The 24,919-nt window shown below is 40.5% G+C and overlaps 2 protein-coding genes across 4 annotated transcripts; one reads left to right on the top strand and one right to left on the bottom strand.

Moving 5' to 3' along the window:
• Window positions 1-4,133: 4,133 nt before the first annotated feature.
• Window positions 4,134-9,008, bottom strand: c1galt1a (core 1 synthase, glycoprotein-N-acetylgalactosamine 3-beta-galactosyltransferase 1a). 2 transcript variants are annotated; one of them, XM_076755169.1, is made up of 3 exons: window positions 8,748-9,008; window positions 4,921-5,585; window positions 4,134-4,305 (listed from the first exon to the last, which is right to left on the bottom strand). In XM_076755169.1, the coding sequence occupies exons 1-3, from the start codon at window positions 8,911-8,913 to the stop codon at window positions 4,141-4,143; spliced, it is 996 nt and encodes a 331-aa protein (XP_076611284.1). In that variant the 5' UTR covers window positions 8,914-9,008; the 3' UTR covers window positions 4,134-4,140. The 2 variants fall into 2 exon arrangements, with proteins under 2 accessions (XP_076611284.1, XP_076611285.1); XM_076755170.1 differs by lacking the exon at window positions 8,748-9,008 and adding an exon at window positions 7,594-7,664.
• Window positions 9,009-11,250: 2,242 nt separating this feature from the next.
• Window positions 11,251-24,703, top strand: sdhaf3 (succinate dehydrogenase complex assembly factor 3). 2 transcript variants are annotated; one of them, XM_076755366.1, is made up of 3 exons: window positions 11,279-11,607; window positions 23,825-24,062; window positions 24,314-24,703. In XM_076755366.1, the coding sequence occupies exons 1-2, from the start codon at window positions 11,431-11,433 to the stop codon at window positions 24,017-24,019; spliced, it is 372 nt and encodes a 123-aa protein (XP_076611481.1). In that variant the 5' UTR covers window positions 11,279-11,430; the 3' UTR covers window positions 24,020-24,062; window positions 24,314-24,703. The 2 variants fall into 2 exon arrangements, with proteins under 2 accessions (XP_076611480.1, XP_076611481.1); XM_076755365.1 differs by having other exon boundaries at window positions 11,251-11,607; window positions 23,825-24,703.
• The last annotated feature ends 216 nt before the right edge of the window (window positions 24,704-24,919 follow it).

A 24,919-nucleotide genomic window follows, 5' to 3' on the forward strand; every position in this document is an offset into this window, starting at 1 on the left:
GAATAGATAGAACATGGTAGTTAAACAAAATAAACTTTTTTTCAATAAATGAAATATAATTTCTTAAAGATTGCCCATTTCAATAGCCCTTTTTGAAAGTGCATCACAGATACACACATGACATTTGACATCGAGTAGACACAGCTGCTACATAATAATAATAGTAAGACAACAAAATGAAGTAAATACGATCAAATAAAAAGGAATACAAACAGTATAAATAAAACATATTTTTCCAAAAGCTTTCACAAAAAGAAAAGCTCTCAGATGAGATTTAAAAGAAACCAGAGACTTAATATGTCTTTAGTTCAATAGGCAGAGAACTCCATGGTGTGGGGGCTCTAATAGCAAAAGCTTGATCACCCTCAGTCTCAGCCGATGATCTGGCAGTAACCAGCAGGGCTCCATCCATGGATCATAATGGTTGAGAGGACACAGACCAGGTCAACAGATCAGAAACGTATTTGGGAGCAAGGCTTTTTAAGTTCTTAAAAGTAAGTAACACAATTTCAAAATCCAGGAAATATGCTTTCAATTCATTTCAATTCAGTCTTATTTATATAGCACCAAATCGCAACAGAAGTTGTCCAAGGACACTTCCATATAGAGCTGGTACAGACCAAACTCTTTATCTACAGACACCCAACATTTCCCTCATGAACGAGCACTTGGTGATAGCGGTGAGGAAAAGCTCCCTTTTAACAGGCAGAAACCTCAGCGAGAACCAGGCGCCTGGTGGGCGGCCATCTACCTCAACTTTCACTGCCAAGACATGAATAGATCATCATATCTGTCAGGTAAATATACAGCTACAATTTTTGGCAGGTTGCCAGGCAACCATCGGAGACTTAAGAAAATTACTGGTCCTAGCCAAGAAATTGTCACATACAGTTTTTGTACAGATTAAATGAGACGTGGCCTCATTTTGGCCTTGTTTTTACAATTACAATTAGTCACTTGGCAGACACTTTTATCCAAAGCGACATACATATGAATTCATGCAGCAATTGCGCAGCATCAGGGGCAGTTTTAGGGGTTCAGTGTCTTGCCAAGGATACCTTGGCATGTGGACTGCCGAACCCAAGGATCGAACCATCACAGTGGATTTCTGGGCCTGTGCCACAACCATCTCCTCATATACATCAAGCTGCCACTCACTTTACTATCTGGATGTGACAGATAAGTCTGCCTAACCCAGAAAATTTCAGAGTTGGCAAGGAGAAAATCCACCATGCATCAGATCAAAGATACAGTAACAATAATAAAAAAAAAATAACAATGGTTGGTCACCAGGGGGCCCCCTGTTGCCACCTCAACTGCCACAAAACTGGACTTGACTGGCTCTTGTCTGGAGCTACAACCACTGACATCCAGAAAAAGGACTCTTGGTTTCGCTCCGATTGACGATCATGAAAATTAATAAAGCCTCTTTGACTTGCCCAACAGCTGTGGAAAGGCCGCTCTCGTCTCTGGTCCATTCCTCATGTCAGGCCGATGAGCTTCGTGCTTCAGCGCGATCCTCAGCCTTCGCACCTCTGGCTTGCATTGCCTACAGCATTGATTTTGCTCACAACTTTGATTTATTCTGGGAGCATTCTTCTTTTTATGCATGAAACAGTCTTCCTGTTAGATTCTTGAATGCTTGCAGCCAACTTTTAGCATGAAACACTTTCTTCCCCATGTGATTGACTATTTACATCCCATATATGATCCCCTCTGCTTCCCTCTGGTTTCAACTCAGGCCACTATATCCAGCACCAGCACCCATCCCACCAAATGTCTTCCTCTGGCAGTAAAACTGTCTCCAGGTCATCTCCTTTTCATTCTCACGGATACTGTTATCACAAATGTCAGGCCAAAGAAGAGTATCTCTGTTGCACAACCACAGAAAATCATTGGAACTTGATCCAGATTACCTGCAGCCATACAGTACAATCCATCACTCCTGCTCTCCACATTCCACCTGTCACTTCCTCTGCTAAAATGTATCTTCTTAATGTCAGGTCTCCATCTAACAAGCATTTTATCTGTCATGATTTTATCTCGCCACACGACATTGAATTTGTTTATAATCACCGGGACCTAACTAAGCTTGGAGGACAGTGTTCCTCATTAAAACTACTCCCCCTGATTTTACAGTAAGTTAACCTGGCAAATAAGCTAGTCTTAGTTTGGAAAAAGAGTGAAACTTGAATTCAGAAGGTGTACAGTTGTATTTTTCTCTTTAATAAGGAAAGTAGGCCTGTCTTGACATGTTGTGAGTTTATTTTGTTAGTCTATTTCATTAGGCTATAAAGCTAAGAGTGCTTGTGAAACGTAGCAAAATGGCATACATCTCCCAGCTGAAACTAAGGGGGGCTATACTACCAAACTATCACCTCTTGAGGTACAAAATAGTATTACAAGACAAAGCAGGCTGGGGCTAGCTGGTTAGCATACTAACATCAGTAAATATCTCTGCAACACAATACAAAGAAGTCTGACAGTCAGACGGAACTGTTATTTCTTCACATTCTGATGTTAATTTTTAGTTCATTTTTTAATGTTTTAAGAAAAAAATCTGGTAATATCTTTCACACTGTGCCTTTTAAAAGGCACTCCTCTGCTCCTATTTAATCCTGTGTTTTAAGATCTCTTTAGATAGAATCCTCTCCACTGTTGTTGGTTCCACAAGGGTCTATCCTTGGCTATTTATTATTTTCAATCTATATGCTCCCCCAGGTCATCTCATCCATAGGCAAAGAGTGTAGTTTGGTCTTGCTTCCTGCGCCTGAGAAACATTTATAACACCTTTCTTATCTAGTCATATCTCAATGGAGTTGTTAATGCCCCAGTCTCTTCATGCCTAGACTACTACAACACCTTTACTCCTGTCTCAGCCAAACTTCATTACATTGCCTGCAGCTGGTGCAGAATGCAGCTGCTAGACCTTTTACCGGAACAAGAACAAAACTTTTACAAAAAGGCTTTTTAAAATTCTTACGGCTGCAGCTTTGTGCAGTTCAGGTGCAATTTCAGTTTTATGCCAATTACATTCCATCTCATTGTTTTGGTATCATTGGTGGGGTTTTTTTTTTTTTTTTTTTTCTGGTTACAGCCCCTAGTAATCTTAGCAAAGGTGATACACAACATATTATTATGATTAATATTTTTCTCAAAATGCTTTGTCATTCACATGGTGACAACCTGATCACTGTGACAGCTAAGTGAAGGGATGACAATCTGTGGGAGAACATTCAAATATGCAAACAAAACATTAAGCCAGTTGGTCTGCTGATATTGCAACAAATGGCATCTGTTGAATTCATAGTTATCATGCTGCATGCTGCTCTCCATATTTATGCAGTAATTGCGAAGAAAACCAACAAGTACAGTAGTACATTATCCAAGAATTAGATAAGGAATATAACCGAATGGCAGACAGTGCCCGTGAGAGATACTTCTCCTAGATACTTTTGACAGTACATTATATTGGTTGCCAGTATACAAAAACTGCTTCTTTGCCTGCAGAAGAAGCCAGTTACATGGCATCATTTTTTCGTAATAAATAAATCCATTTCCATTGACCTTTATCCTGTCCTTTCTTTATCAATAGAACTTTTGTAATATTTTTGCTCTTTTTAATGTCAGCCATTTTTCTATATGTGGCTACAGATATCACCTTCATATTACTGGAGTTTCCTCCAGATTTTTCATCCATAAACCCCGTCTTTCACAAAGTTAATGTAGTTTACTCTTGTTGCTGTCAAACTATACATTAGGCTCTTTCAGCAATTTCAACACAGAATACAGATTTCCCAGTGAAAGGTGCCCAGTACGTAGAGCGTTCATTTGCAACATTGTCATAAATGACAAAAGGAAGACAGATTAAAGGTCTGTGCGATCTTAAAATTTGAATCTTCATTTCTTATTACAGACAGCGACACAAGTGACAGCTTAGTAAAACAGACCTACTCACGTCCAAATACATGGACAACAGGTGGAAGGAATTAACACATCTTTAGACCTGAAAAGCCTGAAGTTATAAAATGAAGGTTAGAGAGAATAACATTATGATAAATAATTTAAGCTCTCAAACCTACTGATATCCTCAAGTCCTTTTCCAGTTTGTGCAAAGGTTGCTGTGCAGACACCAACATTTTACTTGGATTTAGTTGTGTTGTTAGACGCAGTTTTTTCAACTGGATTAAATCTGTATTTGTATCCATATGGCCTCAGATGGTACGTCAGGTACTCCAAAACATACAGCTGGACAGCATAAATATAGTGAAAGGACACAACAAAATCTGAGCAGCAACCTGGACCCTGGGGAGAGAGGGGGGGACACATTAGAGCAGGCATCAAACTTAATCAGGACCACATCACCATTTTTTTTTCACCTTGTGAGAAGATTTTGACTTTCTATTAATAGCCAATAGACTACTAGCCCACTTCTACACTGTCTACGATGCACTGCCCCGCAATCCCAAACAATATTCCGCATCCAAAAAAAGACCACAGTCTCCTGCTGAAAATGTGTTACAAAACAGCAGAACAAGCTGGTTCAGTTGCCTTGGTTACCTACAAGTCAATGGTCACTCATTCACTTAAAAAAACAAAACAGGGGTAGTTCATTATTTTTAATCTTATGTACATTTGAAGTCGATATTTTTTGCCACCCCAATTAAATCACTAGGTCTAACCGGTCACCCCAGTAGGAAGGTTCTGACTAAGCTCCTGTTTATCTGGCCCATGATTTAGTTTGACAACCCTACTTTAAAGGTTTACTTTCCACCTCTCTACACATAAGCCACACTACTTCTTACATTGTCCAGAATGAATTAACTCCCATGCAGGGATAATTATTACGGGCTTCTTACTGAATTACATTCAGTAAGAATTCCAGATTCTCAACAGCAATTAGCATACTGTGTTGCATACCTCTACTGGAGCATAGTGGTCGTAAATCAGAAACCAAGGCCGTGGTCTTGGGGGCTGTCTAACCAGGTAATGGTCTGGAGGATAAGCATGGAATGTTTGTCTCCCCTTCAAGTCTCTGGAGTCTGCTGGCTCCACCTTCATTGTCTCCATACATTTCCCCAGAGCCATGTCTTCTATATCGGAGAAATGGGTACATTCACCCGTATCGAAGCCTTTCACAAATCTTCTCAGTGCTTCCTTACTGAGGACATAACCTGCTCCTCCACTCATGTAACCTTGACTGATGAAGGGGGTAAACCTTCTGCCCAGGTACAACGGCTTCTCTGTATTATATTTGGACAAGATGTAGCGTAGATTCTCTATGACCACAAAAGTGTCATCATCTGCTTTCAGGAACCAGTCTGCTTCATCCAGGTGGTGCTGGTGGACGTACTGAAAGGCTCGAATGGTCTTCCAATAGAGATTTTCCCTTCCCTCAGACACGTTCAGTGCCACAGTAGGGAAGTCAGTCTTGACAGAGCTCATGTACAGTACTTTGTTGCAGCGCTTGCCCCACGTTTCCCTGATGTGCTTGGTTCGGGATTCCAAGTTTTTGGGCCCTGTCATGATCCAACATAAGATCCGTATTGGGTGAGAGGAATTATCTTCTGAGCTCTTGTTCTCACCTGGAGGAATTTACAAACCAGGTATCAGAAATATGTTGCATGGATGTTTTAGATGAGTCTGCAGGTATAAGACTGGTTACTGGCATCAGTATTAGTGATCAGAGTCCCAGAAGTAACAAATGTCACTTGGACTGCTGAGTCAAATATATAATTGAATATTTAAGTAGAGATTAGCTGGTATACCGGTTTCAATGCACAGTATACTGCGATGACACATTCTGATGGCAATACCTCCGACAATTTCTAATACCATGATTATCATTGTCTTCAGAGGGCACCATGAACACATTAAAATCAAACTGCAAATAAACGGGAGCTAAGCCAAAAGGCAGCACCTTTCTCTTAGACAGAGGCAGAGAAACTACAGCAGAACAAGAGAACCCATAGACTGCATAAAAGAAGTGGACAAATTAACTAGGATGTCACCCATTGGTTTGTGGACAACTACTTTGAAGCCTTGAGTGTGGGATGTTGGCTGTTAGCATTTTGTTTTTTGGAGCCAGAAGAGACCGTTTGGATGAGAGGTTGGAGTAGCACAGGATACCAACCGGCTAATGGTAACGCTAGCTATCTTGCTTGGATAGCAAGGGGCAGCCGCAGTTCATGTTAACTGTGATATTAATTGGGATGCTAACTTTGGCTAGTGAAAAACAGGCTTAAAACAAATTTACTTACCAGAAGAAATGAACAACTGACACTTTCTTTCAGTACAACTGAACGATGAGCAAGACATTTCAGGTGACTGAAAAGTTACTGTGAAAGGGCCAATCTTCTAAGACAATAACATGATAACACCCTAAAACAAGTTCACCGCTATTTAAATGTACACAGTACACAGTCCCACAGGTACACACTGCTATGCCTCTGAATGACCTGAAAGACAGGTTGCTGTGGTAGCGAATGGTCAATGACAAAGTAGCCACACCCAAACGCAGACCCTGCTATAATCAACTGTTTTTCTCTAAATGGGGCCATAATTTACAAAATGAAAATGAACATAATGAAGAAGACTTGAAACTAGCAATAGACAGCATAAACTCATTTGGATATTTTTATTTACTGAGGTAATAAACCAAGTGAGATACAGGGTTATTTTCTCAGACATACTTATTCAACTTTTTTTTTTGCAATCAGTTAAGTTGGCCCCTGTTGACCATTAGAAAGAAGGCAGATTTAGATACTTCTACATTGGCTTCACTCTTCAAACCCAGAGACTACATCCACTTCTTTCATACAGTCTATGAGAGAACAAAACCTCTGTCTGTCTTGTCTCTAGATCTGGCCATGACTTGCAATGTTAACATTAGCTGGTCAATCTCCTCAAGCATGACTTAATAGGCGCTGAATTGTAACATTCAGTGGGAGAGAGAGATGAATTTTACATGACAAAAAAGGAAACTTCCTGCATCAAAACTGCACACATTACATTGTTTATCAGAGATCAGATTCAAATCTAGCCGTGACACTAGGTGTGCAGACAGACAGTAGCTCATTCTGCCTTTTAATTATTAACATCCAGCAGGTGCAAAGTTCCAATAAGTCTCACAGACAGCTGAATCAGATCATAAGACATCTGATGGAAAGATCCAAAAAATCCTGCAAACTAAAGTTTAAGTCATATTGAAGCATTCATTCAAATACATGAACAAAAACATGAATGGGTGCATAGGATCGAAAAGACAGAGGAAATATGCTGTATTTAAAGCAATTTATAATCAACAGTCTTGATCAACCAACCAGCTTTTGTTTATGGTGATTTTATTGTATCTGATGTTAAGTATTTTGTTTGTTAGGTAATTATCAAATGCATTCATGGCATGAAGTAATTTCAATATATTATAGAACCAACACTATTATTTTTGGCCACAATAATCATATCATGAAACTTGATAATCACATCCCTACATGACATTGTGTAGCTATAATGCTAAATAAACTTATATGAACGTCTCTAAACAAGTGACAAACTAATAAACAGCACACAAAGAGTGAAGTGAAAGGAACCTACGGGAAGGGTCAGTAAGGGCCCACACCTCATTTTTGCCCCTGGGTCCCCTAGATGGATAATCGTCCTGCCAAATGGTGCTACGACTGATCAAACTTCAAAATTGTAAAGAAAAGAATAACAACAACAACAACAACAACAACAACAGCAACAAAACATCTGAGCAGATTTGAAAGTTGCACCAAAATGCCCAACTAAGAAGGGACTTTATATCGCAACTGACTGCATCAGTAAAAATGTTTCTAAAAAGTGAAAATCCAGACTAAGGATGGTCGAGTCAACAATATCGTGTGATTTCTGACGGTGGTGAATCAGACTGAATCATTTAGTGAGAATTGTGTCAGATTGAAGTAGATGAATTCTGATCAAATGGTAGAAGAGCAAAGGTTGTGATGTCTCCCATATCCTGACTGAACTGCTCCATAGAATCTATACTGTATTTGCCTTTTGATTGCTTACAGCTGTCATTCTATTCCTAATGCCATTATTGCCTCATTGATGACATTCCAATACATTATATCAGACATGTGTCATGTCAGATAACGAGTCCAGGGGGCCACGTGTATAAAAGATGCACAGGCACAAAATCAATGCATACACCGTTTCCCACCAAAGTGGTACTTACACAGACCAGGCATACACTTTGTGATAAGGTGGACATGAAATAGAAAGTGAGATGTGACCTGCATCCATTTATGGCTGGTTGTGAGATATAAGATACGCGAAGCTTACAAATCCGACGAAAACAGTGACTATTTCTGTTTGCACAGCGTTTTACTTATGAATCTACACAGAAGTTTATGCACCTGGACCCTGTGCGGCCCCTCATGTTTCCACGGTTAAAGAGCGTCTATCAGGAAAGTAATTACTCTGTGGAAGAACTAAGGCGATTCTTTAACGTTTGCTATTGCGCATACAGACATTTAGGCTACCGCACTACCGTCCACGATCCATCCAACAAGCAAAGCTTCATGAAGTGCGCAATTACGCACGGCAGTCCGCCGTCACCGTTTAGACATCATAATGACAAGAAAAAAGGCCAGAAAAAATTTATTGATTAAAGTTCATTGGTGGGCTTACCGTTTGTAGCACATCAGCCCGAAGAATGCAGAAAACATAATACAACTAAACAAAATATTAGAGAGATCAGTGCCTACCGGTGTGTACATGTTGTGAATCTTGTTTGACTTGATGCTCGACTGCTTCCGTCCCGGATTTTATGAGCTGTTTTGCTGAAAAGTGCGACTCCAACAGAATATGAAGGGAGAAAAACCCCATCAGCAGTCCAGTGGTGAAGAATAAATTAGAGATACGGCGCCTCATCCTCCTGATTTATCTGTCAGACACAATGTGGAATTAGTCATTTGCTCTAAAATTAAAGTTTTAAATGGTCATTTGGACGGCTGTCAAGAAGAGGAACTAACATTATCAATGAAACCTAAAAGAGGAAGTGTAAATAAAAGGGAGCAGGATCAGAGTCCCTTCTGTCACACAGGTGATTCCACTCATCCTCTGATTGGATCTCTCACATTCAGTTCAGGCGGAGCTAAGAAGACCACATCCCGAGCAGGGGACGATCAGGTAGGCAATACAACAGGTGTAGGAAGTAAGCCCCACCTATTGAGTCATAATACTCCAGCAGTTACAGGTTGGTCTAGAACAGAGAAGTAAGGCACAGCTCCAACAATGTGGCCTCCGCTGTGAGGGCTGCAGAGCCATGAAGAAGAGGGAATCCAGAGAATCTGTGACATGACAAACCTGTTACTGTTCGTTCAGTAAAAAGGAAAAACTAAACACAACCCCACTTTATACTCTGGGACACTTGCATTAGGCTTTTTTTTATATATAAAGACGTCAAAGAAAATGTTAGGAAAAACACTGCCCGTCTCTTCATGGCATGGACAGATCGACTGTGGCACTTGAATTGTATAACATTTTATAAAATCAACTAAAATTCAGGTAACAGAAAGCAACAATTAGATTAAATTGATTACTAATTTGGTTTCAATTTTAAAGTCAGTTCAATACTGGACTCTGTCTGCTGGGCATCAATATTCAGCAGCATCATAGGAGCCCCATCATGGCAGGTCATGAGGTTCAGTCTCAGTGCAGAAATACTGTGAATAATCTTCACTTTCTCAGCTTTTAGATGACATTTAACAGATTTGACCATCTCTGACTGAGTGAAGGTTAATCTGTTAATGTCATTAGCTGACTAATGATTGTCACATTTGTCTTACAAAAAATGTGTGTGTGTGTGTGTGTGTGTGTGTGTGTGTGAGAGAGAGAGAGAGAGAGAGAGAGAGAGAGAGAGAGAGAGAGAGAGAGACCAGGTATTTATCACATTGTGGGGACAAAAATCTGTTTACACAGTCACATTGTGGGGACTCACCTGCTTTATGGGAACAAAATGCAGGTCCCCTTAATGTAAATCATTAAATTTTAGGGTGAAGACTGAGGATAGAGTTACGGGTTAGGTAAAGTTAGGTTAGGTATAGGGTTAGTGTAAGGCTCCAGGAAATGAATGTAAGTCTATTGTGTGTGTGTGTGTGTGTGTGTGTGTGTGTGTGAGATAGATAGATAGAGAGAGAGAGAGAGAGGAGAGAGAGAGAGAGATCAGGTATGAAGAGAATGAGGGAGTGAGTGTGTGTGTGAAAGAGAGCTTCCTGACTGATAGGTGCCCTGCCCCTTTGTGTGACATCACCCCCATGAAGTCATGTGATTTCAGGAAAAAAACACACTGAAGCCTCTGTGTCTACCCAGTTTCAAATAGCATATTTTACGTGTACGTATGTAATGATATGCCTGGAGTTCATTGTCTTCAATTTGTACCTTGAGGATGGACAGCCGTGTAAGGAGGAAAAAAACATGCTGTTTAAGTAATTAATACAAGTGATAATAATAATACCAATAATAACAAAGTAAAGATAATTATTATGAATGTTAATATTAAGTGCCTTTTGTAATAATAAATAACACTTAAAATGTTTGGTATATAGAGATATATATCAAAATAGAAACAATTAGAAAGACACATGAACCTTTAAAAAGTAACAAATCCGCTTATCATCACCTATAAAGTTCACTGATAAGCATGTTAAATTTTGTTTTCTTTAATCCATACACAGGTGTGACTGAGAAATAGTCCGTCACATGGTCACTTCACCTCCTGTGAGTCATGTCAGGTGATAGTGATGTTGGCTGCAAAGCTCATTCCAAAAACAAGAGACAATGTGTTTGGGGAGGCCAACAGTGAACAGTGATCTTGGCAGAGGGTCATTTAGGCAGTTTTCTTTTCATCTTTATTACTGCAGCATGTATTGCATAGGGCAGAAATACACTCATCAACATCGGAAAAGAAAATGAAAGGATTGGATTAAGTGCAGTTAACTTTGAGATTATCACTGGCCACAGTGTCTTCCAACCATCCAGCAAGACCGGCCGGACTGAATGCCACCAAAGATGGTGTGACCATGCACTACCAGCCTACTTACAGCTAATGGAAGAACTTTCAACTCAAAAATACACTACAGGAGGTCATCAGCAGTCACATGACAAAACAAGAGGAGAGAATTTATTTTTATTTTTTATTTTTTGCCAGTCGAACGACTGCTCCAGTCCAGTAGGTGGCAGTCATGCTTCATTAACTAGTGTCTCACCAGAAGAAGAAGAAGAAGGTTGATTTCCGGGATAAACAAGGACATGTGTTAAGTAATCATCCTTGTAGACGTCGGTCTGTAAGCTTTAACATAGTTATGTCTCAGTTTTGAGTTACAAGACAACTGATTAATTTAAACGAACAGTATAAACTGTAAGCTAGCTTTAACTTTAATCAACATCATGGCGGCTTCTGCTCATGTCTCTAAAGTCCGTTCGTTGTACAAGAGGATTCTGGTCCTGCATCGGTTCCTGCCGATAGACCTGAGAGCCCTCGGCGACCAGTATGTGAAAGACGAGTTCAGAAGACATAAAAGTGCGTCCTCCGACGAGGTGAAGGTCTTCATGACAGAGTGGCAGGTAAATAACGTTCAGTTAACCAAATCCCAGTCAAAAATCTCTCAATTTAAAGTTCCCTTGCTTCTTGGTGAGGGCACCTTAATGTTATACACTCGTCACTTTTGACTTTACTAAATTGGGAGATTTTAATTGGAGTTCGTCGCTTGACATATTCTCTGAGAAACAGAACAGCTCACGGGAACGTCACTTGCTCTCAGTGGATGTCTGGGACCTAGTGAGGACCCCTCTAATTTTGTTGTAAATTATTCAAAGATACTTTCTACTTATGCTCCTTTAAATGGGTCAGGTCTTTCCAGGTAGTTCATATACTCATCACCACTCACTAAACTCTTACTATCAGACTAACCCTCGCAGAACTTTGTCTTCCTTCCTCGATTACTAGATGCAGGTTATGTAGTTCTTTCCAGAAAACATTTTAGAAAATTAATAACCTACAACATTACTGTTTTGTTTCCCCCAACCAGAAGATCTACATGCCATCTCCATTCTGATTGTTCTGAAAAGTCTGGATGGAGAAATAGTGAATCTTTGATTTGAAAAAAAATAAAATAAAAATGGCTTGAAGTGTTCAAATTTGAACATATGAAGTCTAAAATTACCAAAATTATGAAATACCCACTGTAGGAAATATTTCAACTGTAAGCTGCTAAAACCCCCAAAAATCCCAGAGAAATGACTGTGGACGTGCCGTCAGTGCCCCCAAGGTGTTCTTTGAGATGACCCGTCATAAGTGATGTCATCCCTTTGTTGCTGGTGTGATGTCAGTTGATCACCACATGATGGCAGAGCAGCGTCAGCAAACAGAAAGGCCTTCAACATCATGATTAAACGTCAGAGAGAGATGATCAGTGATAAACCTGCTTTGCTCACTGAAACAGACAATTCAGGATCAAATGATCAACAATCAATGAAGTGTTAAATTAAAAGAATGTTCTTTCTCTATAAATACCAGTTTAAGTATGTGTGGGAGGAAGCGTACACATTGTTTATGGATCTGGCCCCTGATGTTGGTCCAATTCCCACCTGTCCAGGTACGTACAGTATGTCGTGATAAGTGATGTCAGGAAAGTCTGACGTGTCAAACTCTCAAAGGGGTCAGTTCACTTTGAATTGGGCAGAAGATCGAGCCGACGGCTGATCCGGACATACAGCACATGCTCATCTTTGGCAAACAGGTGCAGCTCTTTCAGAATTACTATGGTACATAATATTTACTTAATACTTACATCTTAACTCATGATAATACATAAAGAGCTGGCCCGAGCATAAAGTGATTGATATTGAGCCTTGGCCTAAGATCACTGCGCGGCATGTGGTACAGGCTCAGCTGGATCGAGATGTTGCGTCCTCTCTGATTTTGAAGGGAATACACTGAGTTTGGTTTCAGATTGTTTGAGGGAGAAGTGCGAACAACCCTGATCCCCATTTAGTGTTTCCATTCAGTTTTCTCCATTACATTGTATCAAAAATACTCTCAACCACTCGTTTCCAACCTGAGGGTCTCGGCTGCCACCAGGGGTGGCCAAAGCTTCACAGCGGCTCACAAAGTCTTCTTCTTTATTTTAAGGAATTTTAGAAAACCTTTTTTAAAAAATATGTAGTAGGTCTGTATCTCATCATTTCATTCATTTATGTTAAGAAACCTAAGTTAAACTGTTTTTAAAGTTTAGATTATTATTTAAGATAGAAACTTAAAAAACTCTCACAGGATAAGGGCCCGGTGAAGACTTGAACTCAAGCTGTATAACAAATAACAACAACAAAAAAACAAAAACAAAGAAATAAATAATTAAGTTGCTTACATAATTATAATAAAACATTGTTTTATAAATAACTATACTAGTAATTATAGTAATTATTATGTTGAAATAAGATGAGTCTTCAAATAGTATAAAACACTCTCTTAAATCTGTTCTTAACAAAATGTGCTTTTCTGAAATCAGCAAATGTGCCAAACTGCCTCCCCCTTGTGTTTGTTTTGGGTCATTCCAGTAATGATGACAATAAAATGAAAACCGTACCATTTGTATATTCTTATGGAGATGTGTATTGATTACAGTTACAGAGTCATTGATTATCCCAGGCCTAATCTGATGTAAAAGCTTGCTGTAGCCTGGGAGAAACCTTGGTCATATTGGAGTTGGACCACAGTGACGGTAACATTTCATTAATGACGCCAGCCTCAGAAGACCCACCTTGATTCATGTGCAGATGGAGGATCGGGGTATTTGCAACATGTCCTCCAGTTCCCCAAATAATCTTAACCATGAGAGTACGCCAGATCTTTTTTAATGTCACTATGGGGGGAGGGCCAGTGTTTTCCAGCACAATTACGCACTTCTGGGGGAAGGTAAATCACCCATCTGCAGGTAATTTCTCTAATGAAGTAGATGGTGATTGCAGCTGGAATCCTGAGAGGTCTCTTTGTCATTGCAGTCGCTGTGAAGCCACCGGGGAGAGGGCAGTCACTTTCATTATGCTTCACTATATCAGTATGCATTGTTTTCAACCCAGTCCATTTGAATTGGTCCCAATCAGGGGATGAGTGGTTTTTGTCACACTGTATTTACACACTGCTCGGCTGTATTTCAAATGGAAACATTTCTAGGGAATCTTAGTTGGACTGAAACCACTGGGAGGCATTCATGTCTGGATTGGCACAGAAATGTACAGAGAAATGACAATAATGTCTCTGCCTAATGGGTGTATCATCCAACCCAACCAAAACAACAAGAAGCCAAAGTTGTCAACAGTAAATTGGTGTGAAAAACACCTGAGCTGGACTGTTGGCCCAGTGTGGACGGATAGTCTCGTGGCAAGAGCTTTAATAGCTTTTTGTTTCAATGGACTCTGGTTAAAGGCCAAGAGAATCCTTTTTTTAATTTTGATTATGAGCTGAAATAAATGGCCACAGAAAGCAGTAGCAGTTACTGGGGATTGAAGATAACGTAAGAATTCAAAAATATCAATGATGACCTATTATATATGAAAACCCTGTTCAGTGAACAGCTTTGAGTGAAATGTCGTAGAGTTAAGAATTCATTTAAGTGGACCAAGCTAGAGTTGATATCAATTGTTCCTTATGGTTTTGGACCGTTGGTTGGACAAAAGAAGCCATTTGAAGACATCACTTTGGGCTCTGGGAAACTGTGATGAGTATTTTCCACAATTTCTTGAGATTTTATAGACTAAAGGATTAATTGATTAATTGATTAATTGTGAAATAATAGAGATTCATCTATAATGGAAATAATGGCGAGTTGCGGCACTGCTGGCTTGTCCGTTTGCTGGTGGAACAGGCCCACTCATACTGAGGTGTATTTTTCAAAAGGTCAAGTTTGAATAAATTTGAACTAACATTCAAACTAATAGATTCAGAAGGCAACCCATATAGCATGATGCGACAACAACGGAACCATACTAGATGTGTAACATATTTTTACAGCCGAAGTAATGTAATGCTTGTCAAATCACAGACAGCAAAGAAAGGGTGATTAAAAAATAAATGAATGAGTTAGACAAGGGTGAGGATTAGACATCTCAATAGCAGTTATATGTTCTGAAAACCCAAACCATATTATGTAAGTACACAGCAGAGGAGGCTTTCCTGTAACAACAAAACCTGCAGTATGAAGTGTGGAGATAATGTTCGCTCTGGTTATGAGAGACTACACAAAAACACAATGTAAAAGAAGTTTCCCACATCAAACCAAATACTCCAGTTATTGAATTTGCTTTAAATGAGGCTTTACACTCAGACAGTTTCTCTCATTAAATCCAGCGTTGCTCCAGTAGGTAGGTCTACAATGGATGCTAGTAGCCACATTAGCCATGGAATGCGCTAACGCTAAATTCAACAGGCTAACCAGCAAAATAAACAGTAAAATAACATAAAAATGGCAGAACTTAGAAGTTCTAAGTTTGAAATTCATATCGATCCATCCTTGAGCTTGGAGTGAGTCCTGTTTTCTATTGGACCGCAAACCAGTCTGACGGAAAATAATTAGCACAGATACATCATTAGAACTGTTAGCCAAAGAGTTTTCCAGTTGCTAGTGTGGGGACGTTTCCATCATGTGATGGGATCTGGGAAAACCAGTCACATGTCGAAATTTTACCTTTTGGAGATTTTAATATCACCTAGAAGCTTATTTCAAGCTCTTTTCAAATCTGCTTTCATTATTTTCTATCTGGTTTGTATCAAGTGTTATGATCACTCCAAGTCAGCTGATCAGTAGGATTTTTTGGCGCAGAATTTTGAGAAAAACAGGTTTAAAGACAAGGATTCTAAATCAGAACCCGACCAGCTACCTCAAACTCTCTCCGTCTCTGAAGCTTTGACATCTCTCTCTGTGTATTTCGTAGCATCCGACTGAGGTGTCAAAATAGTGTTTTGATGATTAAGGTGACCAGATGTCCCACTTTGTGCAGGACAGTCACGCATTTCCATTACTTTTCACACGTTCCGCAAATTGCGATGTTGTCACGAATTGTTAGCGACACTGTCAATAATAATTCACGATAACATCACAATTTGCGGGACGTGTGAAAAGTAATGGAAATGCGTGAGTGTCCTGCACAAAGCGGGACATCTGGTCAACCTAACTATGACAGATAAACTGTCTTCGTAGGCTGTATAGACTAACACGTTAGTGGTGGATTTCATGCGCTGTTCGTTTTTCATTCGTAGGAGATAACAACAAACAGCGTGCCTAATTTAAATAATTTCAGGAATGATGGACAAGATGTTGTAAAATAATAATTTAATGAAAACCCAATTTCACCAATATTTTGACTTTCGACCTATTTTCACGTTTTCCTGGATAAGTGCCAGCGCGACATCCGACGGGTTTTCCTAGATTCCATCACAAATGAATCCATTGAGGCTTCACTTTCTCGCATGGTGGGAGGTGATGAAGACTTTTGTGTTGGTTCCTGCAGCCAATGGAGAAATTGGCGTGTGTTGCTCGTAATGTTACTTTCCACATCTTCATGTTAACCGGAGTTGCTGTTATAGCTAGGAAAATAGTTACTGTATGTAAGTCTTGTTCTGTGAGTACGTGTGTAGCCCTCTACCTGCATTACCGCAAAACGTAACACCGTTGATGAAACCGGTATACTGTCCACACCAACAGGCAAACTGAATGGCCCAGCTTAATCGCTTATTGCATATTATTATTATTAGCTAGAAACATCAGTCTGTCTGCTTTATTGGAATCAAGTGCAGTTCTCTTTTTATTGAATTACCCTCTGATGAGAACATTCAGTCAGAGCACAGAGGTTCACGATGCATAGCTATTTATGGGCTGTCTTTGAGTGTGTGGGTATCTGTTGCACCCTGTCTCCCTCTGCTACAGAAGTCGGTTGCTGGCTGTTGCTTTTTCAAAAAATTGCTATGTTTTCTTAAAATCTATTTAATAATTTATTTGGATCAGCATTAGCTTCATCAAAACAGAGGTTATTCTGCGTGGGCTGCAATCACACACCACATTGATAGACAACCTAAAAATCAAATACCCACACACTAAAGCATTTGCACCAACTGCTGTATTTGACAGCTGCTTAGAACACACCAAATTCTCTTATGTAATAAGAATAGCAGAGTTCCCACAACACACACGCTCTCTCCTGACTGTGTCCCTTGGCTTCTTTTCCTCTCTGTCCATCCTTTGAGAAGGAGGTGAATCTCCCCTGCTTCTCTGCTTCCTCAGAAAAATTCAGAGGAGTGGGAACAGACGAGGAGCGAGACTCAAAACAAGATTACAAACACTGAGTGTTGTGTGTGTATAATCCATTTATTCCAGAGGCACCCATGAGAGTTCTCTGCTCCTAATAAATTGCCTCCATTGGGCCAAACAAGCTCTCCCAAAGAGACAGAGAGAAATGCAAGGGACACGGGAAACTATGAGGGAGTATTGCTGGCATGACTGCACAGACACACCTGTATGTGGTGCACTATGAGCCGCCCTTGTGGTGGAAATTCTTGTGAGCTGAAGGAAGGAGTTCACCAGGAGACTTCAGATGTCTTATGCAGAAGTATTTATTGCAGACTTGATGCATCAAGGAGAAGCTGATGAGCAACACAATAACTTTGTCCCAATTCAGCGGCTGCATCCTTTGGAGGGTGAATTTGAAGGCCGATTACATCACAATGCTGCGCGAAGGCTGTCTCAACACGTCCAAATTCGAAGGGTCCTCCAAATGCAGCCGACAAATGCGTCCTCCTTTTCCCTGTATTCAAAGGATGCATCGCTACTATCCTTCGCGGCCTCCCATATCCCAAGATGCTTTGTGCACCGTTTTTTTTTTTTTTTTTTTAACAATGGCGACCTGTTGATATGAGGAGCTCAGTTAACTGCCTTATTAAAAGCCTTCACTTACAAATGTTACAAGCTCGGATGTCAACTAATATCTTATTGTAACTGTGAAGATCAGGTGAATTTGTTCTCGTAAGTTGTATAATAGGCTACATTTTGCTCCTCTTACAAGCGACAGGTGCTACCCGGGCGCATCTCTGCACCCTCTACGTGTGTTTTTCCCATTTTAGGAGGGACGAAGTTATGACGTCATGACGCAATCAGGAAATGCTCCGAAGGCTAGACTGTCCCATTTACCGATAGTTGATGCGGCTGACGGAGGGGCCTCCGAAGCCGTTGCCTCCGGAGACCGCGTAGGCTGGGTCCTCCGAAGGATGCAGCCACTGAATTGGGACACAGCTAATGTCCACAAGTGAAACAAGGTAGTGCCACACCAAATTCTGAAGATGTCCCTTCTAATGGGGTGTATTAATACCCCCAATGTCACATGTTTTTCTTTCTACTCCTTGAACTATTCCCTATTATGGATATTCTATACCTACCTCCTACATTTGTGGTACTCTATTGGATAGTCAAAACCAAACAATATCTCCTACCATACTTACGTATGCCCTGACATCCAACCTTCTAACTGAGGACAATTTGACCTGATTCCATTAAAATGTGAACTCAAGCAATCCTCGTAGAATTGGTCTGGTCTATGTCTCTACAGTTTATCTATAAGACCTTGGCTACCTCTGTAGTAAAAACAGGGGGAGAGATTTCCTATCTGCTGTCTGCTAGAATGGTCTCTAAATATTATGTTAACGTGTCTCTGTCTGAGGTCTCTGTGTTGTCCAACCTTGAGACCTTTGGGTGCCTAACTGTACAGGAAAGAGAATAGAATGATATGATAGAATGATGATAGAAAATTCCCTCACGGCCCTGAGCCAAAACAGTTCAAACTTCATGTCTGAGCTCAGGCTGCACTCAACAAAACATACACACACATACTCTTGTAGCTGTGATAAACTAATTTATTTTGGATAAGAAATCATTCTGACAAGGCTGTCTTTGCCAGAGTATGACTAAAGCTAATGGCTATAATTCACTGCTTGTGTTGGTTTTATTTATACAGCCAGAATTTACAAATTAGCTATACTGATCATCAGCTGAGTCATCCTGAGCATGAGCAATAAAAGAGTCTTTTAGCCTTAGATCGGCTTTATTTTACCCCCTACCAATCCATTACAGTAGGCCTGCATTGGTTGTGATACCGGTCCGTAGAATCAGTTTCTGATATCTCTGGCCAAATCCTTGACATGATAGGCTACCATGGCTATGATGACCACATGACTAAGGTGACTTTCCTGGAAAAAGACGCTAGCTTTTTATTTCTTGAGGATTCATCAGATTGTCTTTGCGTTACACCGAAGTGGTGATGTTACCAGAAGAATAACATGGCTCAACAAGTGACATGGCAGACTGAGGGGAGACCACATGCATTTATTCACTGAGACTTTTCCCATAAGTCCTTGAAAGATAAAGTGAAAAGTACAGGCACAGGTGTGCCAACGTGTTGGAGTCTTCCTTTAAGCTGTAACCCTCCTCACGGAGGATATTTCCCCTTGGCAAATGTTCAACATAATTACATTATGTGCAGGAAAAAAGCCTCTCAGATAAATGGCTCGTTATTGCTTACAGTGAAAGTGTTCCAAAAAGCCAAGATGCTTTGTGAATGGGCAAACAGCAGGGGCCAGAAGCATAAAATCCTGTGTGGAGTCATGACTAAGAGACAGAAATATGCCTACTCATTCTTTTCATCAGATTTCCTGTTAAATAAATCTCGGGCACACATGCACGACTTTTATTTGCACTCTCACAATTTGCCATAAATGGATATAGAGACGCCTTTAAACATCTGTTTGCATATCGATTCTTGTGCCCATTCCACCACTCATTAGACATGTCAATGAGAACAGAAGAAAAAATGTAACAGATTGTGTTGCTTCAGCCGAGGTTCTCCAGCAGAACAGTTGTCATTACCTCCAACCGGTAAACATGGCCGCAGCTATTTATAGTACCTGTACCACTAATTCATCACATGTACCTGTAAATCATCATCACAGCAATATATCTATTATCATTATTAAATGTCAGAGGGATGATCAATGATTCATCTATAGAGCTTATTTTGAAACAGACTTTAAGAAGAAGAAGAAGAAGAATCAGGGGGAGACATTCCCCTTTATTTGTCACACACGTACATGCAGACACTGCACACGAGGTGAAATTTATCCTCCGCTTTTCACCCATCCTGGTCGTCCCTCCTCCGCAGCAGACCAGGAGCGGTGGGCAGCCAGACCGGCGCCCGGGGACCCATCCTCTTCGTCACCATTGGTCAGGTGGTGATCTTCTTGCATGTTTTTAGTGGGGGTATATTTTTACGGAGGATACCCCAGGTGAACACGGGGAGAACATGCAAACTCCACACAGAAAGGCCCTCCTCGAGCAGCAGGCACCGAAGCATGGTGGAGGACACACCCAGTGCCCGCAGCGAGATTCGAACCCGGGACCTTCTTGCTGTGAGGCGACAGTGTTGCGACAGTGTTGCCAGTGTTGTTTAAGTGCTTTGCAATCCAGGTTCAAATGAAAAGATCATTGACAGGGAGATGATGGCTCAAATGGAAATTAAGTGAAGTTTAGAAGTGTAGAATAACATTTTACAGACTGCAGTGTAGACTGCAAACAAATGACACAATCAGTGAAACTGGTGAGGAACCTAAAGACGCTTACAGCCCTCGCTCTGTGTTTCATGTCCACCTCATCATGTCACCCACAGCTATCTCGTGAAAAGCCTAACCTGGTTTGAGGTGTGTGTGAGGCGAGGACATTCCAATCACACATTCTTCTTTTTCAAGTACCCGTTCATTTGTGGGAGAAGGCACGTGGTTTCTGTGCATACACAGTGTTTATACTGTACATCTGGCCCTACACATGGACTGTGTGCTCTTTGTTCAAATGATGGATGGCTTTTCAGAAGTGAAGCACAGTATGTGGAGGAGTCCAGGGATGCTCAGGGTGATTCATACACAGCACTGCCAGCTTTGACTCATCACACATGGGCTGAGGTTAACTAGACAGTTCACTTTGAAGGAAGAGGAGATCTGTGTGTGCAGATGGTCCTGAGTGATATCAATGCTATAAACTGCAGAACATAACCTGATCTTTACTATACAGCAAACATGAATCTTTTCAGTTTTTTCATTCAAGGACTAATTGTAATTGACTAGGTGAGAATTAAAGTGTGCTGCCAGTTCCTGTGGGAGGATCAATGACACTAACAGGGCCACATCAGTCAGCGGTGACTGTCACTCTGCTTTTTAAGAATATCTGTCTGATCTTAAAGGAATTATGAACTCATTTGCGTAGTTTTGCCTGTGAATCCCCTTTGTAATAATAACATTATAATCATCAAGTTATGATATTTACCATTGCTGAAATTTGGGAATGTGGTGACATTGACTTGGAAGAGAAAGTGAAGACAAATAGTAACATGATAACCCAGACTGTCCTGCTGTAGTCGTGCCCTCATGCAGTGGCCCGGTGCAGCGAGGGATTATTTGAAGCGTTGCAGGTGTGTTTACTTTGGGTGTTACCCTGAATAAAGTGGGTTAGATAATCAGGTTAAACTGTCGGCTTGTTTACAACCTGTCTGCTTTCTCATTTGTTGCCCTGTTAAATGTTATTGTATGTTCCCAGATATCTGGCATTACTTTGGGGAGTACCATACTGTCCTAATCAGGGCTGCGACTAACAACTATTTTGCTGATCAATTAATTTATTGATCCTTACTTTGATTAATCAATTATTAATTGGATAAAAAGAAAAAAGCTATTTTTTAATTTCTGGCATTTTATTCAAAAAACAAAACGTATGCCTCTTTTTCCTGTACAATGCTCTTTCAGCATGTAAACAGACATGGCATCTACTGTAAAATACTTGAATACTAATTTACTTAAAAATAAATGGACATTGGGGATGCGACCATGCACTTTTTCAGAGCTAAATCGTTTCTCTGTTATGATGCACAGTTGCCACAGTCCACAGCATGCATCACAACATGGACCCAAAAAACTGCTGATGAAATTTAGAAGCATTTGAATTAGAACCTGACGGCATTTGACGGGTTATTTGACAGTCCACATCAGCTTTTGAGTGTTAGCCTCTTAAATTTAAATCTCATACTGAGTTTCTCACATTTTTCTGAGCCTTCAATTCTACAGAGCTGCTAATGTTGATGAAATTGAAAACAATACACCCACGCAGTGAAGTGTCATTTAAGGCTGAAGTTTGATCACGTGCCTTGGTTTCAGTTTTACATTTCTTAAAATGATCAGGGCTGGTGTTATTCTTTATTTTTCTTACTTTCAACAAACTCATAAAAAGACCAAAACTAACAATGTGTTAGTCTGTCTGTCAGTACCGTATGCCTTCCCTACCCTGTCTCTGAAGGTTACTCAGCCTCAAGTCCGTCAGCTTCTGCTGAAGATGTAAATCTTAAAGGGCTCACAAATCTGTAATTTTAATTTCTTCAAAAGGTTCAGGAATATTGTAAAACCGCTGCCTGCTGTAGTTTTTATCAAATGATTCTCCAGCAAGAGGAAACATATGCTGTCAGATCAGTGCTTGAAGTGGGTCAGTGATCATGCCACGTTCAATTTCTGCCTCACTGCTGTTACTGTCACTCAGTACAGTAACCTTCTAATGCACGTGTCAAACTCAAGGCCTGCTCCATCACCGTTTAAATAAAGTGGTTTTCTAACAAGTGATGGAGTTGAAAAAGATCTACAAATAATCCCAAAATGTCAGAGAAGAGAAAAAATGATGCAGAGGGATGGCAATTTAATGAAAGATGGGAGAGTGAATACATGTTTGTGCTTCAAGCAGAAAAACCAGCACGTCTTCTGTGGAGGAAGGAACGAATACAATTTATGTGGGTTTCTTAACCTGATAAATTAAAGGGATTTATGTTATGATAACACAGAGACACATTTATGTAAATGCATGTGCAATATTTGTACACTTGAATAAATAATGGTCAAATGCAGAGACAGTTATTTAACAAGTCAAGGAGTAGTTGAGGACAACCATAATGCTGATGTGGCCCGGGTTGAAAATGAGTGTGACACCCCTGCTCTAATGAATGAAGGTAGTCACTGTGAAGTTACTGTAGTGAGTAAAATAATCCTGCTCAGACGGCTGCAAGAGGAGGCAAAAATGTGAAATTGCTGTGTGAGGTACAACATGTTGTCAGTCGTAGATTTCTACCAGCATTCCTTTTCACTTGAAGCCCTTGGTGAAGTGTTGAAGTTATGGAAATTTTGCAACCTTGGCTAAATATTTAAGGTTAAGGCTGATGTTCTTCTACATTGCATTTTCTATACTTTTCTACTCTGTGTGTGGCATTTATCCCAAATCCCAGAGGTTTCTATTGAAGACAAAAAAAAGTCACAAATATGTAGTTTCATTTTTAAAAAAGGTTCACTCATTTCCTGAAACAGCAGGGCACTCTAGTTTTTGAAAAGTGGAGGAACAGGAGGAAATGGTGCATTTGTTCGGGACTATTTTAATTGGCGGATTAATTTGGTGTTTTCCTGAGTTTCTGTGGCAGCAGTACACTTTGATACACAGACAATATGTGTTAAGGATACTTTCATTGTGGGTTGGGTTTGCATGTAGGAAAAAGTATTTCAAGTTTTTTGACTAAACTCTCACTCACATGTTTATTGATATTTCATTGCAAATCCATCTTGAACCACATGTTGCACATCTCACTGTGTGTTTAATGAGGCTGAAAGTGCAGATGGAATGGAAGACCAGGTGCTAAACGCTGATGCTATTCCTATTCCTCCCCACAGAACTACAAGGACACCCTGCAGACTCAGGTACTGGAGTCAGCAGGGGACCAACTGAGCTCAGTCAAGTTTGGGACCCACCTGCCAGAGAAGAACCTCAGCAACTTCCAGGAGGAACAGATCGGTCAGCTGTACGAACTCATGCTGGAATCCACCAAACCCAACAGACAGTTCGACATCCAGGAGGACGGCAAATGAAACCGCAGGCCACAGCAGTGTGCTCGGACAAATGAAAAACAAGGTGCTATGATGAAGTCAGACCTCTAATGTATTACCTCTGAGAGCTTCAAATGAACAATGATCCTGAAAGGCTGAGTCGAGGCTTTTAAGAATGTTTTATTATGTGAAAGTGCTGTGTAATATCTCTGTGTTCCTCGGCTTGTCTCTTTAACTGTGACAATAAAAAGAGATTCCTCATGCTCCTCTGCAGGGCATTAAGGTGGGACTAATGAGTTTTCTTTGCGATTTTTTTTTTCTTTTGCATGAATACAGTTATGAGCTCATGGTCATGAAGGAAAAGCACCAAGACGTGCCTCCTCGGCAGATGCACCCAGAGCTCACATCAGTAATGCCTCTTTCAGCCTCAGTGGTGACGTCGCCATTGTTACGATGAAGCCTTCATCATCCATGTGGAAATAAGGACAGTTAAATCCTCACAGACACAAAAGCCACGAGCTGTGTGCTGAGGGGGAGAGACGAGGATGTTAGAGCTGTTATAAAAGTCAACTCACATCGTTGATGCGCTGATGCCTCCCACAGAGTTCAGACATCCCAGTGATTTCTCCGGAAATGAATAGTTATCAGGCATGCACTATACAAATGTACTGACGGTTACCAAGAGTCTTTGTCCTGCATCTGTTCCAAATAAAAGGCTGCTTTGAACCCCTGCCTCCCACTGACATCTCAGTTTGTGTTCTGATAGCCGTTGTCGTCCTTTTAAATTTCTGGAGAATACCTCATGTCGCCACGCTTTATAAGGTCTGCTAGTCATAGGAGGGAGTATTAACATTCAAACTTAAAACTCCCACCTCTTCTAAAATGCTCTCTTATGGCTGCACCTGGTGCATAAATGTGATGGTAAATCAATTCGGTGGAGAT

The sequence above is a fragment of the Chaetodon auriga genome, chromosome 17 (assembly GCF_051107435.1).
Source record: "Chaetodon auriga isolate fChaAug3 chromosome 17, fChaAug3.hap1, whole genome shotgun sequence".
Lineage (NCBI taxonomy): Eukaryota > Metazoa > Chordata > Actinopteri > Chaetodontiformes > Chaetodontidae > Chaetodon > Chaetodon auriga.